Here is a 16,043-nt window from a genome sequence, read left to right as displayed (position 1 = left end):
TAGCTCCTCTTGTTTTTATGTCTTGATACTGTGGATTGGAAGGATTTGTCCCTCTTGAAAGAATGTGAGATATCAGAGAGCAGGTGTGCTAAAAATATTTTGGGAGATTCCTAAAATAAGACTTTGTTGGCAACCACCTACACATCAAGACCAGCATACTTTTCTACTAAGCAATTGCCATGTCCTAAGACAGCAGCTACCCAGTTTTCCCTGAATAGCAATACAAGGCATATGGACATGGTCAGTTGTGGAGAAATTTTTTAGGCCATTTCTCACTTTGCTTCAGAAGTGACCTCAGCAATCTTCTCATCCTCTGGAGTAGCTGGGACTTCAGGTACAGAACATCAAGCCTGGCAATGAGGAAGAATTTTCTATTACTCACATGTGTTCAAACATATATTTTTAACCCTAATACACATGTTAATTAAAACAAGATTTGAGTGCCCACCTGTGAGGCAGGAGAATTGAAGCCATTGAAGGGCAATAATCCTAGTTGATTGACCTGATCCTCAGGCCACATACCTCATTTACCAGCTCTATTGATTTGAAAACTGTTTCTTCTGTAGATATTTGCATGCATACACAAAAATGGAAACCAAAAAAATCACAATGGTCTCCAAGACAAGAAAGAAAGAAAGAGAACTCTATGTTCAATGTAAAATGAGATGGGGCAAACAATGCATTGACAGACTTAATCTTATTTGTTGACTGCTTGGGGGTATTAAAACTCTGATAATAAAAATGTTAGTTCTTAGAGACATATGCCAGGCAGAGTCAGAAAACTTGCTAAACTAAATGACACTTTCCACTTGCCAGCCTTCGGGTCAGATGTGCCCATGACTCTGCTGTCTGGCACCCGCCCTGACCACTCCTCCTCCTGAAATGCACTGTTTGAATCAGACTCCACCCCCATTCTTATTAAGCAAGTGAAAAAAGAGAAGGTTTCAGTACCAGAGTGACGCAAAGATCAATTTGTAGTCTTTCCCCTACTGGTCCTCTCACTTGAGAAGAAAAACTCATCCTCAATCTTCTCTCCCATTCCATCTTTGTCTCACCAATGGGGAAGATTCAAAGACCCCGACCCCAGGTCGACACATGAGCAAATCAGGTTTTCTTCCACTCTTCCTCTTTTCACTATCTTCCCATATAAACTGGCCAGCTTATAGTCAAAATTCATGTCTAAAATAAAGAAGCCTGTGAGAGAAGCTCATGTAATCCCACTCCTGAAATATCACCAAGTCATCTGAGATATTGTTTAGATTGTGGACTCTTACTTTGGCATGCCAGCATAGGTAGATGGACAGGAAGCACATCAGATGTCACTGTCTGGCAGCTGATAAAAGTCAGGGTGCTGCAATACTAAGCCCAGAGTCACATTAGCCTGAGGGAAGGAGATGCATCTCCCTTCTCTTCAGTAGTGGGCTGAGCCGAGCTGGCGTCCTCTGAGCTCAGGGTAAGTGTCTGCCTTATTTGTGCTATGGTTCGAGTTTTTGTTTGTTTGTTTGTTTGTTTTTCTTCATTTGGATCAGAGGCATAGGTGCAAAGGGGATCTTATGGTTTATAAAGAGAGAGAGAAAGAAAGCTAGCTGGGAGTTACAAAATTAAATGGTACTGTACAGAATCTTAAAGATAAAGGAGCCTGTTCAGTCCACTGAAACAGGGAGGCTTGTGCAGAGGACACAAGCAAAGAGAATTTGCATCCTTATTCTAAAGCTTACTTTTCCTAGGAAAGATTTGTTTGATCTGACTGGAATTATGTCCCTGTACTGTGTCCTCAGTCCAGTCTTTTGTGAAAGTCTATGTTATGCTAGAGGGAATTTTTAATGGTTAAGATTAGCAAATATTACCTAATAAATTAAGAATTTCTAAAGTATTTTTATAATATGGAATAGCAGAATACTTTGTTTACAGTCCTTAAAACTGAAATATCATTAATAGAAAAAGAAAAGCGCTGTCAGAATCTAATAGAGAACTGAACTGTGGAACAACATGACAAACAAGTAGTGAAGTTGTCTGGGAAATATATTGTTCCATCAACATTTTGTGAACATCTGATGAAATATTGTAGTGACATGGGTAAAATTTTTGAAACAGTATATATTTACCTGAGCTTTAATAATACAATATTATTACCTAAGGAAACTGATACCAACATGCTTAGGACAGTCACTATTCAGAAAATATGTTTTAAAAAATTGAAAACTCTTGCTGGAAAATATCTCCAGCCTAAGTCTTAGACAGTTAGTCACAAGCCTGAATAACTGTCCTGCCCGGGAAGAAAATTAAGAACCAAACTCTAGAGTCATCAAAGAGACCCGCTGCTATAAAACCAGTTGTCTTGAAATAAAGCCGTTTTATTTCAGGAAACAAAGGTTTCTATTAAACTGCCCCACCCTCGGCATCTTTCTCCCTGACGATTAAAAGGCTTCACATAGGTCATTTCTACAGTGCATTCTGGGTGCTAGCATTTGGGTTCAGAAATTTGAAATTAGGGAATTCATAAATTTTGAAGCTTTCTCTCTTCCACAGAGCCTTTTCCTATGCAGTCCCTTGCACCTTTGCCCCTGCTAGTGATAACTGAACTCTAGCCTGCTGAGCAAATCTCTAGCATGAGGTGACTTGGTCTGGATGAATCCTGAACAGTATTTCCCTCCAGACTGATATGCAAATCATTATACAGCACCCAGATTTGATGGGTAAACAATTCGGGAAACTTTACAGCTAAACATTTGGTTCATCAAAATTTCAGAGTTTCTCTATCTTACATGAAGCAAATTAATATATTTTAAATTAAATCATCTGATATTTTGAATAAAAACAGTGGGTATCGCAGTAACTTTCAGGAACATTTGCTCTGGCCCTTATTTAACATAGCAGCAGGAAAAATCAGAGGCAACAATAACCCTCAGGATGGACTTTAACAGCAAAATGAGGAAAAACAGAGATCTGGTGTGGGAAGACAGAAAGGCCACTCACTCCAGCAGTGAGAGAGAACCATAACATCCATCATTCCTTTATTGACAGGCTAGTTTCATGGCATAGTGTCATGTTTTAGTTATGACTATACTTACTGATCGCTATGGAAAATAACAAGAGGAACTAGAATGATTCCAATGCTAGCCTAAATTACATATTAAACAAATAAACTAGATAATTAAGAAACCATTGAGGTCAATAACGAGAAAGTATAATTTAAACATAACAAGAAAAATGACATTTGACTTTGCACTTACGGTCTGTAGTAACTGTTATACATATAGAGACAAGCGAGCACACAGTCAGTCCTTAGTCTCCTTGTCCTTTGGTAGTGTGCTCAATACTGAATCAAGGGCAGAAAAAGAAGCAGTGAGGTATAATAGGAAAAATTAATTCCAAATTGACCATAAGAAATTAAATGTTTATTCTACTTTTTGAAATTGGGAAAAGGCAAATGGGCACTAGAGTAGTGTTAATTGCTCGATCAAAGGGGCACTGCTGCACTCTGATGAGAAAGGGGAAGAATTTGTCTTGATGAAGGCTGGCATACATTGACTGCTGTTGATTTTCAATCTTTACATCTTTGAGGGCTAGGAATCTACAGTGTTTCGATGAGAGCCAATCACGAGGCTCCAGAACTATCACCCAGCGTGACAACAAAAGAATTTCTTAACAGAAAATGCTCTGTGGAAAAAAAAAATTGTGGTGTATAATCTTGAAACCTCTACATAAGCTTTCACCTAGAGACGAGCAAGCACACTGAGTCATTTTTACTTATTCTAAGTAGGAATGTCACCTGGGCAACGACGGAGGTAGAGAGAAAGGATAGAAGGTTGGAAAACTCCACCATGAGGCAGCCCCTAAAAGCTTTTGCTGATAGTGTCAAGTAAACAATATGGTTTAGACTAATCTTGTAACTCCCCCACCCCCTTTTCAGAAACATTATTCTTCAAGAAAAACCTGCCGAAGCCAGGAGTACAGTGTTCTCCAGATCTCAGCAAGCAGGGCCGCACTAAAGTTGCTTCTGACTTGCTCCAACCTACTGTATTCCCCTCTCTCAGCCTCACGGTCAGGACTCTACCCGTCGGGGAACAAACCCATCTTGCACATACCAGCTAAGCATGTTCAACTACGAACGCCCAAAACACTTCATCCAGTCCCAAAATCCATGTGGCTCCAGACTGCAGCCTCCAGGACAGGAAGCCCCCAGCTTCCCTAGCCAGACCAAACAGTCCTCCATCGTCATCCAGCCCCGCCAGTGCACGGAGCAGAGGTTTTCTGCCTCGTCCACAGTGAGTTCTCACATCACAGTGTCTTCCTCGGCTTATCCTGCTTCCCAGCAGCTTGCTGGCCCCAGTCCAGCCCAAAAGGTTACTGCCACCTTTAGCCAGTCTCCAGCCAGCTTCCTCAGCTCTATTTTACCATCTCAACCTGATTACAGTAACAGTAAGATCCCATCTGCTGTGGACTCCAAGTAAGTGAACCTGTGTACACTGCGTGCACCATGAGCTTTATCCGGGGAGATCTCAGGGTAGCTGCTGTTATTCTTTACAGTGCAAATCGGTAGTGCGAGCTTCATTCTCACTGAGCCAGGAAACTGGCAGTAAGAGGTCATCTAAGCTTTCTCCAGTGTCCAGACGGAGCGGGACTCAAATTACCTACTATCGCACACAAGTATATCCTTATTATTTAGCATCTTCAGAAAGAAAAAAGAGCCGATTTCTAACACACCAGGGAAGGGTGAGCTTTCTGCTTAGCTCTAAGCTAAGTTCCTCTCACTGCAAATTTAATTCCTCTGAGGTCTGGCTTGGCTGGGTTGCAGAGCACCTGTCTGTTCCTCTGTGTCTAGGATTTCCTCTGTTATGAGCAAAGGCTATCAAGTTTCTTCTCGTAGTCTTTTCTTCCTACCCTCTTCTCCCTCTAATCCTGACTATCCACTTGGCTAATATAATTTAAAATTAACACTTTTTAAAAGTCTGGAACTCAGTCAGTTGGCCACTTGCATAAATGGTCCTTACTGGCATCAGCAGGGAGGCTGGAGCAGAAGAAGGATCGTGGTTTTAAGGTTTGTGTTGGTAGGAGAAGCTGTAACTTGTTGAATTTTGTCAGAAGGTCTAAATCTAGGAGCAAATACCTACAGCCTTATGCAAGCATGCGCTGTATTTCCATAGCCAGAGACTGTCCTGAAGGAACTCAGCCCGAGGAAGGTACACCATGTGGAGTTGAGCTTTTTTTAAAACATGAACAGAATAGTTTGTACTTATTTAAAGTTAGGGCTATCAGTTTTCATATTTCTTGGCTGGCGAGAATATCAGTGATTAAACGATATTGTCTGGTGGACCATGTCTTGTTGGAGTCTTAGTGGAATACTTGCTGGTGTCTCTAGATTTGTTTAATGTTGAACAGAGAAAGAACCATAAATCAGCATAGAAGTGGAAAGTTTTCCAATCCAAAAATAAGCTGATATTCATGCAGTTTACTTGTATGTATTATTAAAGTGTTCACCAATAAGATGACTGAGCTAGTTTTTCTAAAAAGTATATTATTCATTGAAATTCCAGAAAAGCCGCTAAATTGACCATAGCAGTTCAGCTTGTAGTGAAACCTATTTCGTACTTTTAAAAATAAAAATTAGGACACTCGAAAACAGATTGGTATTCTATAGTTATTAAATTGAATTATATATAATGGCTGATGACTAATAGTTCCTGCCTTGGAATATAATATTCTCATAGTTTTGACTTAGTATTTTAAAAGGTCGCCTTCCTCCCCAGCTCCTCACAAAATCCCATTGAATTCATTTCATACTTCTTTCTTGTTCACAATTATTAATATGATAATTCTCCATGTAGCTTCTTGGTATTTCTAAGTTTCTTATACCAGAATTTTAAATATATAACCTACTCTGACTGTAGTATTTCCCTATTAAAGTCTTTCAATCCTATTCCAATTCTGCTAAAAAAAAAAATAGTTATCAAACAAACATTCACAGAGTCTCAACCACATACCTAGCTTTGCGCGAAACTAAAAAGAGGCAAAAATAGAGACGAAGAAAGCAAGTCTAGGAGGTCCCCAGACCAGAGATCAAAGGTCCAGCTTTAGCTGTTCCATTTTCAGCAACTGTAGATAACTCTTCTAATCTTGCCATCGCTACTTGATACCCATTCTGAGTCCAGCTGTATGGGGTGGAAAGCCCTGGCCCTTAAACATTTGTGCACAGATCTCTCATTGTTATGAAGGGCTCAGGATTGCTCCATCTTCTAAAGCAATCCTTGATTTCTAACCTAAAGACTCTTGAAAACCTTACCTCGCTTCTCAATGATAGGAAGTTCTTAGGCAATGGTTTTAGCAGTTGTTCAAACAGCACAGTGAAAAGTGAGTGGCATTCTTTCATTCTAATTATTCCTTCCAAAGAGCTTGCCATGAGGCATTCCGCAAATAGCCTGCTTGGTGATCCAGTTTTCTGAGCTATATCATATTTAATGATCAGGATTAATGGTGAGAAAAAAAAGACCTCTAAAGCAGTGTAAAAGTAATATAAGTTTATACAAAAATATTATAAAATATAATAAAAGTTTATAAGTAAGAACGTATAAGTCTAGTGCATATACCACCAAATGTGCAGACAGTGAGGTTGTGTAGTCAATCAACTAACTAAGGATAGATATCTTGTAATTCTCAGGCTTAGCTGTCATTAACAGTCTTTCGGGCTTTCTATAAAATATAATGATGAGAACAGAATTGTCTGAGTCTAATTCACTTTACAAAGCACTTGTGGCTCTCAAACAGATGGGACTCTAGAACTGAAAGACATTATAAGTATTTATCAGTGCAAACACTACAGGACTATTAAGGGGCTCTAATATTTTTTAATTGTGAACAAGAAATTAATCATTGTGAATATAAACATATCAATAATTGTGAGTTTCAAGAAAAAAAAAAGGCCAGTGCTTTGGCCTAGGAATTTAATCAAGGGAGGGGGCTTCACTATTTACTTCTATTTGATTGATTTGACTATTTACTTTATTGGACAAATCAGACTTTAGTTAGGGATTGATACAGACAACTGGAAAGCTCAAATATCTAGATTGTAAAGGGAGAATGGGCACCATCAGCTTCTAAGATAGTATATCTTGGCTCAGCTGGCAGTATCTCCCACAGCTGTGCTTTACAGTGGGGGGCAAGAGTGGCAGGGGGACGAGTGGTGGCACCTGTTACTCACCAGTCTGTTTACACTGGACCCTTGGGATAGCCACCAGGTCCCAGAGTGGCCCCAGTCCACAAAGTGAAGGCTCTGGTTCCACTCAGTCTTTATTTCCTCTGAATCACTAGTCCTTTTAGGAATCTTGATCTCCTGTGGATCTGGATGACTAGGGAACATTTATCATGAGCATCGTAAAGTCTTCCTTAGAGCAGTGGTCAGGTTCCCCCAGCAACTAGAAGGATACAAGTTTGCCCGCGTAGGGTTCTAATTCATCAAAACACTAGGAAAAGTTTGATCCACCAAACAGCTAACCATACCGGATTTTCTCATTGCTGTCCTTGCTCTCTACCAATGTCAGTATGGAGATTTAAAAGGGCTCGGGATAGCTTAGATAAACATTTAGGCACCGAAGATGATATAAGAACTTAAACTCCCCGCCACTGCCTCCCATTTCCCTCCCCCTCCCCCCCAAACAACTCCCCCTCCCTCATCAGCCCAAAGAGTAGTCAGGGTTCCCTGCCCTGTGTGAAGTCCAAGGACTCTCCTCCTCTTCTTTCTCAAGTAGGACCATTCTCTAATGACTAACCACTCAAGCCTATAGGACCATTCTTTTTCAAACCACCACATTCCACTACCTGCCTTCCTATAGGCATGTAGCCATATTTTAATATAAAATGCATTTAGTCTATTTTTAAATTTTATTGATTTTGTTGATCTATACATGGAGGCAGAAATCTTTAATAAATAAATAAATAAAGAGATTTCCCAGAACTAGAGTTATATATGGTTTTAGAAACTATCTTTTTAAATGAAATTATTCAGGTTTCCAAAGACAATCTTTGTATTCTTTCTTTAATTATTGTAATCTAGGTTTACACACACACACACACACACACACACAGATGCATGCATGCGTATTCACACACATGCACACACACACAGATTAGACTACTTGGATAAAATAAGAACTTCAAGAAAAAAAGGAGAGGAACAAGGGAAGATATGGATGTAAATATAGTCAAATTGAATTTTATATGTGAACAACTATTCTTAACACCCATTTTATTTTATACCAAATATACACTAATAAAATACTTTCTTTTGAAAAAAAAAAGAACTTAAACTCTTCAAATTATTTTCAGATTAGTGAATTTTTTCCAAATCCTTTTTTTAAAGTTATGTTTCATGTTCTATCTTCCTCTAATTATCCTTTTCTTTCTCTACCAAAAACTAATCAGCTTAGCAATGCAAAAGAAATCATCACTACTTTAAAAGTTATGTTTATATTCTTCATTGTTTTTAATTGAGCTATACATTTTCCCCACTCCCCTGCCTTCCTCCCCTATTTCTATGTAGTAGTTTGGATCATTTGGGGTATAAAATTAACTGGAATTGAAAATTAATAGGAAACCCAGAGATCCCATTGAGGAGCAGGAGAACTATAAAATACAGGTGATGTGCTGGTCAATTCAGCTCTAAAAGAAAGAGCCATGATTAGCAGTATTTACCAAAATCCCTGGTATAAAGACTTTGACAACATCAATTTCAAGCCCTACTGGGATCACACGTTACTAGAAAGAGATGCTTAAAAAAAAATCAGCCCTCTTGAGCCCAGGAGAGGCAGCTGAAGCACACTACTGCCTGATGTCCATCTCTCCATCAGACAAGAAATTCAACAATCAGACTGAAAGAACCTGAAAGCTCCCTGTAACCATCACATTCTTTATGGAGGATCTTCTAGATGTCCTCTTTATGAGTAAATCCCCACCCCCACTGTATTAGTTTTCTCCTGCCAAAAGAAAAGATAAAGTAGCCATTCTTACAGCATCCTTCTTGACTGTTATCAGGGTCTTTGGTGTTCTTGACAACACTAGAAATTCTAAGTGGTAATCTCAATGTTTCTAAACATGACTTACAGAATGAATTCAACTCTATCATTTTCATGGTTTTTTTTTTCCTTTTTTAAAGCTATCAACAATCCTCGGTTAACCAACCAGTAAATGCCATGCCATCCCAAACTGCAAATGCTAAGCCCACTCCAAGAACTCCTGACCATGAAATCCAAGGATCAAAAGAAGCGTTGATTCAAGATTTGGAGAGAAAGCTGAAATGCAAGGACACCCTTCTTCATAATGGAAATCAAGTGGGCAAGCTATCTATTGTTTCGTACAGAAGGCCAATTACACTATTAAAGATCTAATTCCAATGTGAAAGTTCTGAGGCTGAGAATATAGCTCACTGGTAGGACACTTACCTAACATCAGGTTGATACCCAGTACCACTACACACACACACACACACACACACACACACACACACACACACACACTATTTCTGTCTCTCACAGATCTATGGCCATAGAGGCAGCAAGAAATAGGATTCACCTTTTTAAAGAGGAACATTTGCTTGTTTGAACTCATTACTACTCTAACATGACGTCCACCATTTGGGTTTCAGTAATAAATGGATGAAGTATTTTAAAAAACCTAGATAATACAAGGAAACTTTTGTCTTACACACTATTTTCTCAAAAACTCAATATATTGGCACATTTCTACTCTCCTGCCCTAGGGTTTTAGAAAAGTAGAGACGAGAGGATCAGGAGTTGAAAGTCAGCTTTGACTAGATGAGTTCAAAGCAAGTCTGTGACCCATGAAATCTTCTCTCAAAAAATAAAATAAAATAACCATCACCTTCTCACAAAATGTTTGTCTGCCAAGTAACTAATGGAAAATGTTATCAACTCAACTTTTTGTACCTTAACAGCTGTAATTCTTATATAGATCTTAATATACAATTGAATTAGTTGCTCATCTTTGAAGACAAGGCTCCTTAGGAAACACAGAAACTATAATTCAAAACATGGGAGCACAGTTCTGACTCTTAAGAGTAATGGTTGTCCAGGTACAGCTATTCACACACCTCTTACCAAATCTCATCACCGCTCTCTAGAAGCTGACCTATGAGGAGAAGATGGCTCGCAGGTTGCTAGGTCCCCAGAATGCTGCTGCTGTGTTTCAAGCTCCAAACAATGATGTCCAAGATTCTTCACAGGTAATTTAAAATGACTGATGTATAACTGTGACCTTTGTTTTTCTTTTTGCCATAGGATCTTTGACCCCAAATCTGGCCAAATCGATCCTCCTTCCACAGCTTGCTATGTATCTGGGACCACAGAGGCACACAACTCTGGCCAGCTTCAGGCAACTTTTTTTTTTTGTTGCAATGTTTAAGTTGTTTGATGTTTTCAGCCATGTTTGTGACGCATCTACTTGCTTCTGCCATGCTCCCAAGTTTAAACACGCCTTTTATTGAACAAACTAATAAGATAACTCTATTGAGGGCAATTAAAATTAAGATTAATAAAAGCTCATTTTCCAGAAAAGGATTAACTTCAAAGTAGAGTGAATACACACAGCCTTGCATCTGACCAAATTAATTATAACAGGTGGGAAAGACAAACCGAAGGGTGGTTACCCTTCAAGCTGCCTGCTGTAGCCTCTCAAATAGTCTGCAAGGCTGTGAGCAACAGAGATGGAGCTGAGAACTCATTGAGAAAATCGATATGAGATAAGAACGAAGACTTTTGTTTATATTAAAGGCAATTAGACCAACTAGAAAGGATGGACGACCGTCTAATGGGTAAGAAGTAGATCTCAGAAACTGAGCAGTTCATTCATTCAGCCAGTTTACATGGAGCATCTACTGCATTGAACTCGGGCCACGGCATAGGCAGTTATAGCCAGGATAAGACAACTCCATCTCTTCTAGGAGAATTACTCAAAAAATGTACCTAATATTTATGACAGTGTTTGAAAGGAAGGTGGCAGCACCAGCACAAAAAGATAGCAGCAGAAACACAACAAAGGGAGAAAACACAAACCTTATTATTTTAGACACCGAAACATTGATCCTAAGTAATAAGAAATGTCCAATTACAGTAACTATAAACAAAAATATATCTCTGCTGTAATTGAAATACTCTACTTCTGAAAATAACATGGTAAAACCAAAAGATTTTTTTAAATCTTATTTTTAGCTGGGCACTTGGGAAAGAGAGGCAGGGAAATCTGTTGGTTCAAGGTCATCCTGGTCTACAGAGTGAGTTCCAGGACAGCCAGAACTACACTGAGAAGCCCTATCTTGTAAAATAAATAAATAATAAACACATAAATAAATAAAAGTAAAAATAAAAATTAACAAAACAAACAAAAAACAAAAACTTATTTTGAAGATTTTGAGTTTTATTAGATTATTAGGTTTGATTTTTGTTTTTGTTTATTTTTTCTAAAGAAATAGAATGATTGCTGAATTGGTAAACTGTTTTGACTTTTTTTAAGAAATCTTAGACTAGACAAACTTTTTTAGATTCTTTAGAAATGCTAAAATGCATTGGCTGAAAAGATTCATCCCAAAATAAATGTTTGGATGCAGATTTTCTGTGTTCCTATTCAAATACTTCAGAGATATTTGGGCTGAGAGTGTATTTTCTACTTCTTTTCGTTCTTCCACTGTACCAAGAACAGCAACATTTCTACAAAACAGGCATGAAGTATTAATCAGTTAATTTGGTTATAATGTTCATCAATTCTTGACTTTATTCTCGAGTAGAAACAATTTTCTGGCACTCAACATAAATCATAAAAGGTAAATAAATATTTCTTTATTTGGCAAGAGCTAATTCATGTTTCAAGTCTTTTTTATAGTTTTAGCCATATTTCTAATGGTGTCCAACAGGATTTTTTTCCATGAGCTAAAAGGAGAAGTATTTTCCAGTCTAATACATGTTTACTGTTGTTGGTGGCACTGCTCAGCAGTAGCCTGACACCTGCTGCCCAGTGCCAGCATAAGTGACCTCATATCTATTCCTGCTTTGCTAAAGTACAACCTGCACTGTGTCCCCAAGTCAAACACGCCAGGGGAACACATCACCCTTCTATCACAAAACTACTCTCTGAGAAGTAAGCGACCATCAGTGTTGGGTTCAGCTGACTTTTATAAATCGCACCTGTGAGACTATCCTGTTAATTCTTTGGAGTCCTTACTAAGGAAATGGTCGGGTCATTTGCTGTGTCTAAAATGGAGTCATACAAAAGCCAATCACAACTGAAGTAGCCCAGACGTTCCTCTTAACTACACTTGCTTACCTTCATTTGAAAGGACCAACTGCATGTTAAATTTCTCCATTTGTTTTCATCTCAAGCAGCACAACCCGGAGCATGCACGGCTGCAGGTTCCCACATCACAAGTAAGGTAATTCGTTTAGGTTGTAAAGAGAGATGTATTTTGCTACCTAAAATGTTTTCCACTACAAATATTATATGTAGTATACATAGCCCTCAAGTTTACTATATTCTTTCAAAACACAGTGTGAATTTTCAAATGTCAAGGGTGATGCTGAAAACTTGTATTATTAGAGCTACCTCAAAGGGTGTTTTTAAAACATTTTGGTCAAAGAGTCAGGACCATGCTTCCATGTTAAATAACTCGTCAGAACAAGGGAAGCGCAGTACTAACTATGAGGCGTACATTGATCAACTTAAGGAACTCCTTTAAAAGGAGAGGGTTATTCAATATTCAGTTTGAACCAGATGTTTCTAAATTGTTATATTTCTGACAGTCATTAAATAAGCCCTTTGTGTCTGTCCCTATTGTCACCATGCCATCAAACCAAAGCAGAGAGTCTGGATTCTCTAGCGTGATGGCTAATTGCACTGTGCGAATGGAATAAGCAAGGACATTTCTGCACAGTCATTATTAAAATATTGTTGTAGAAGTAGATCGTCCTCAAGAGCAGAGGCAAATGACCAGGACGCGATCCAGGAGAAGTTTTACCCACCACGCTTCATCCAAGTGCCAGAAAACATGTCGATTGAAGAAGGACGATTCTGCAGAATGGATTTTAAAGTAAGTGTTTTTAAACATATTAAGGATGCATTAGCGATGGGACATCACGTTTGGGGACTTGTCCCTCTTCCCAAACTTTTGCACAAATTCTGAAGCTGGGCCAACACAAGTCATATGCTGGTTGTGCCACCTTCCAGCTGTGTAAACTTAGACAAGTTAAATAAACCTAGACAAGTTTATCCTCTCTACATTTTGTTGCCTCTTCTGTGAAATGGGAATAACAAATACTACTTACCTGATAAAGTAGGAAGATGAGCTTAGTAAACAGATGTCCTGGATACACGCACGCACGCACGCACGCGTGCACGCACGCCCGGCCGACTTAAGCACCTGTAGTTGTCTATTCATCCCTTCAAGCTGCTCTGCTTTCTTCTTTCCTGAATTTTCAGACTAGAATAGCGCTCTAGCAGAAACCTCGTCACATTTTGATTAGCCTCATTCTAAGAAGTTTTCCTTGCAAAATATTTTTCCAGATTCCCTATCAATGAGAGTTACTGTTTATGTTCAATGTCTTTATACAAAAACATTTAAATAACTAATATTAATGGACAAAATTGTGGTGTCCATATATCTTGTGGGACATAAAACATAAATTAATGTTCTAGATAAAGTAACCAAAGGTGTCTTAAAGAGTTTGAGGTTGTATTCGAAGGAATTAGGTGTGGTTTGAAATAATCTAAAAACAATACAGTAATTTCAAGTTTTTAATTTCACAGTAAAAATTTACAATAAATGTATTTTGAACTCCTCCTTTCCACTTTTGATCCCAAACCCAGATGACAAAATTGTTAAAATCATAAATGGAAAACTGCTGTATTTTATTTGTAGGTGAGTGGACTGCCGGCCCCTGATGTGTCGTGGTATCTAAACGGGAGTCCAGTTCAATCAGATGAGTTGCACAAAATGATAGTGTCTGAGAAGGGTTTTCACTCACTCATCTTTGAAGTGGTCAGAGCATCAGACGCAGGGTCGTATGCCTGTGTGGCCAGGAACAGAGCCGGAGAAGCCACTTTCACCGTGCAGCTGGACGTCCTTGGTAAGCCTCCAAAGAGATCCTTCATAGACAGCCTGACTGAAAATGAAAGAGTATTATAAAAGAAAATATTTCAAAGATAAGTCCAGTGAACTTCAAACTTAAAGCTAACATCTACAGAATCTAGAGCAATGCCAGTTTATACTTAAAACAGCAAAAAGACATCTTAGGAGGAAACAGTAAAATTACAGCCAGATCTACCACCAGTTCTTTTCTAGAAAGGTAATAAGGAGATTTGTAATTTTATTTTAATTACTGGGGGAGGGGTGAAGAAGGGGTTTGTTTTACAAATCCCAAGTCACAGTTCCTTGAAGGGAACTGGAGGCAGGAAATGAAGTCAGGAACCTGGAGGCAGGAACTGAAGTCAGGAACCTAGAGGCAGGAACTGAAGTCAGGAACCTGGAGGCAGGAACTGAAGTAGAAGCCATGGACAAAGCTACTGCTTCCCAGGGCTTGTTCAACCTGCTTTTTCTTTAAAAAAAAAAAAAACTTTAGTTAAAATATAATTACATCATTTCCTCTTCCCTTTCTTCCTTCCATCTCCTCCTAAATCTCCCTTTCCAGCCCCTCCTGGGCCCCTCCCTTTATACTATCAAATTTATGGCCTCTTTTTCTATGAGGATTTTAGATAAATAGATGATATTGATGGATAGACAGACAGACAGACAGACAGACAGACAGAGATTAGATACCCCTTGGTATTTTATATCTAATTAGAAATCGCATCCCTGGGGAAGACCAGTTCTCCCTCTCTCAGCAAGCATTAGTTGCCTGTAGCTTTTCATCTAAGAGTGGAGCCTTGTGACGCTTCTCCCTTCCATATTAGCACATGTATTGGTGCCCTCCTTGTTCAGGTCTTGTTTGGGCAACTATGTGTTACCATGTCATGGGTGAAGGCTTTCTGTCATTTATAGTCTGTGGTCAGACTTCTTGTTCCTACGGCTCTTACAGCCTTTCTGCCCCCCTCTTCCGAAATGTTCTCTGAGCTTTTGGTGCAAGAGTTGTGTTGCAGATATAGCCATTGAGTACCCTACCCCATAGTCAGTTGTTCTCTGTACTTTGAGCAGACTTGAGGTTTCTGTTGGTGGTCTCCACGTACTGTAACGAGAAGCTTCTTTAAAGAGGGGTGAGCATTACACCCCTTAGCTCTGAGTATAAAGATACGTATTTAGAATGCAGGGAGGCTTTAGCTCTACTGGTCTAGGAGAGCGATAGTAATAAGTTCTCGTCTAATATTTATGACCTCACTACTCCTAGGTAGCTGGCTAGCCTTCCAGTGACAGGCATGGTTTCCTTCCTGTTGAGGCAGCTGTAAGTCCAGTTAGAGAGCTGCTGGTTACTGCCAACATATGGGTGTCAGCACTGCACCCTTAGGTATATCTGGCAATGCTAGTTCATCAGAGCTAGGCAGGACTATTCATTGCTTCATCCTTTTGCTACTTCCCTTTGGTATTATGAAAGCTAGTCCTTGGAAGGAGACTTTTCATCACTTGAATCCTGCTGCTTCTCCTCTCTAGCCCCCTACCCTCACATGGCCCTTTTTTACTTCCCTACGGTTTCTACAGTTACTACAAATCATATGCTCATGTCTTAGAATTTGGATCTAGGAATCACATATGAGAGAGAACATAATATTTTTTTCTGTGTCTGGGTTATCCCACACAATATATTTTTATAATTTCATCCATTTACCTGCAAATGTCACTATTTTATTTCCCTTCCAGCTGGATACTATTTCATAGTATATAGGTACACATTTTCATCAGTCACTGGTCAACTGAAGGACATTTAGGTTGTTTCCTTTTCCCTAGCTATGGTGAACAGAATAACAATACACATGGCTGATCAACAATTGGCAGAGAGAATATTATATAATTTTGGATGAAGTAAATGAAATAGTATAAGCTTTTGTTGATATAACTA

General features: G+C 38.9%; 1 protein-coding gene across 2 annotated transcripts in view; it reads left to right on the top strand.

Annotated features, from left to right (window-relative positions):
• LOC121453509 (myotilin) overlaps positions 1 to 16,043 on the top strand; it is a 45,139-nt gene that overhangs the window by 26,187 nt on the left and 2,909 nt on the right. The window contains exons 2-7 of one of the 2 annotated variants that reach the window (XM_041660352.1): positions 3,914 to 4,450; positions 9,149 to 9,323; positions 10,133 to 10,234; positions 12,387 to 12,433; positions 12,955 to 13,087; positions 13,916 to 14,123. In XM_041660352.1, the coding sequence (XP_041516286.1) occupies positions 4,098 to 4,450; positions 9,149 to 9,323; positions 10,133 to 10,234; positions 12,387 to 12,433; positions 12,955 to 13,087; positions 13,916 to 14,123 (1,018 nt within the window). In that variant the 5' untranslated portion in view covers positions 3,914 to 4,097. Of the gene's footprint in view, positions 1 to 3,913; positions 4,451 to 9,148; positions 9,324 to 10,132; positions 10,235 to 12,383; positions 12,434 to 12,954; positions 13,088 to 13,915; positions 14,124 to 16,043 lie in introns of both variants that reach the window. The other variant, XM_041660351.1, reaches the window with a different exon arrangement.

This window comes from Microtus oregoni, unplaced genomic scaffold, assembly GCF_018167655.1.
Source record: "Microtus oregoni isolate MIOR12 unplaced genomic scaffold, Mior012 000011F_ref0000422, whole genome shotgun sequence".
In the NCBI taxonomy this organism is placed as follows: domain Eukaryota; kingdom Metazoa; phylum Chordata; class Mammalia; order Rodentia; family Cricetidae; genus Microtus; species Microtus oregoni.
This window is presented reverse-complemented; position numbering and strand designations above follow the sequence as displayed.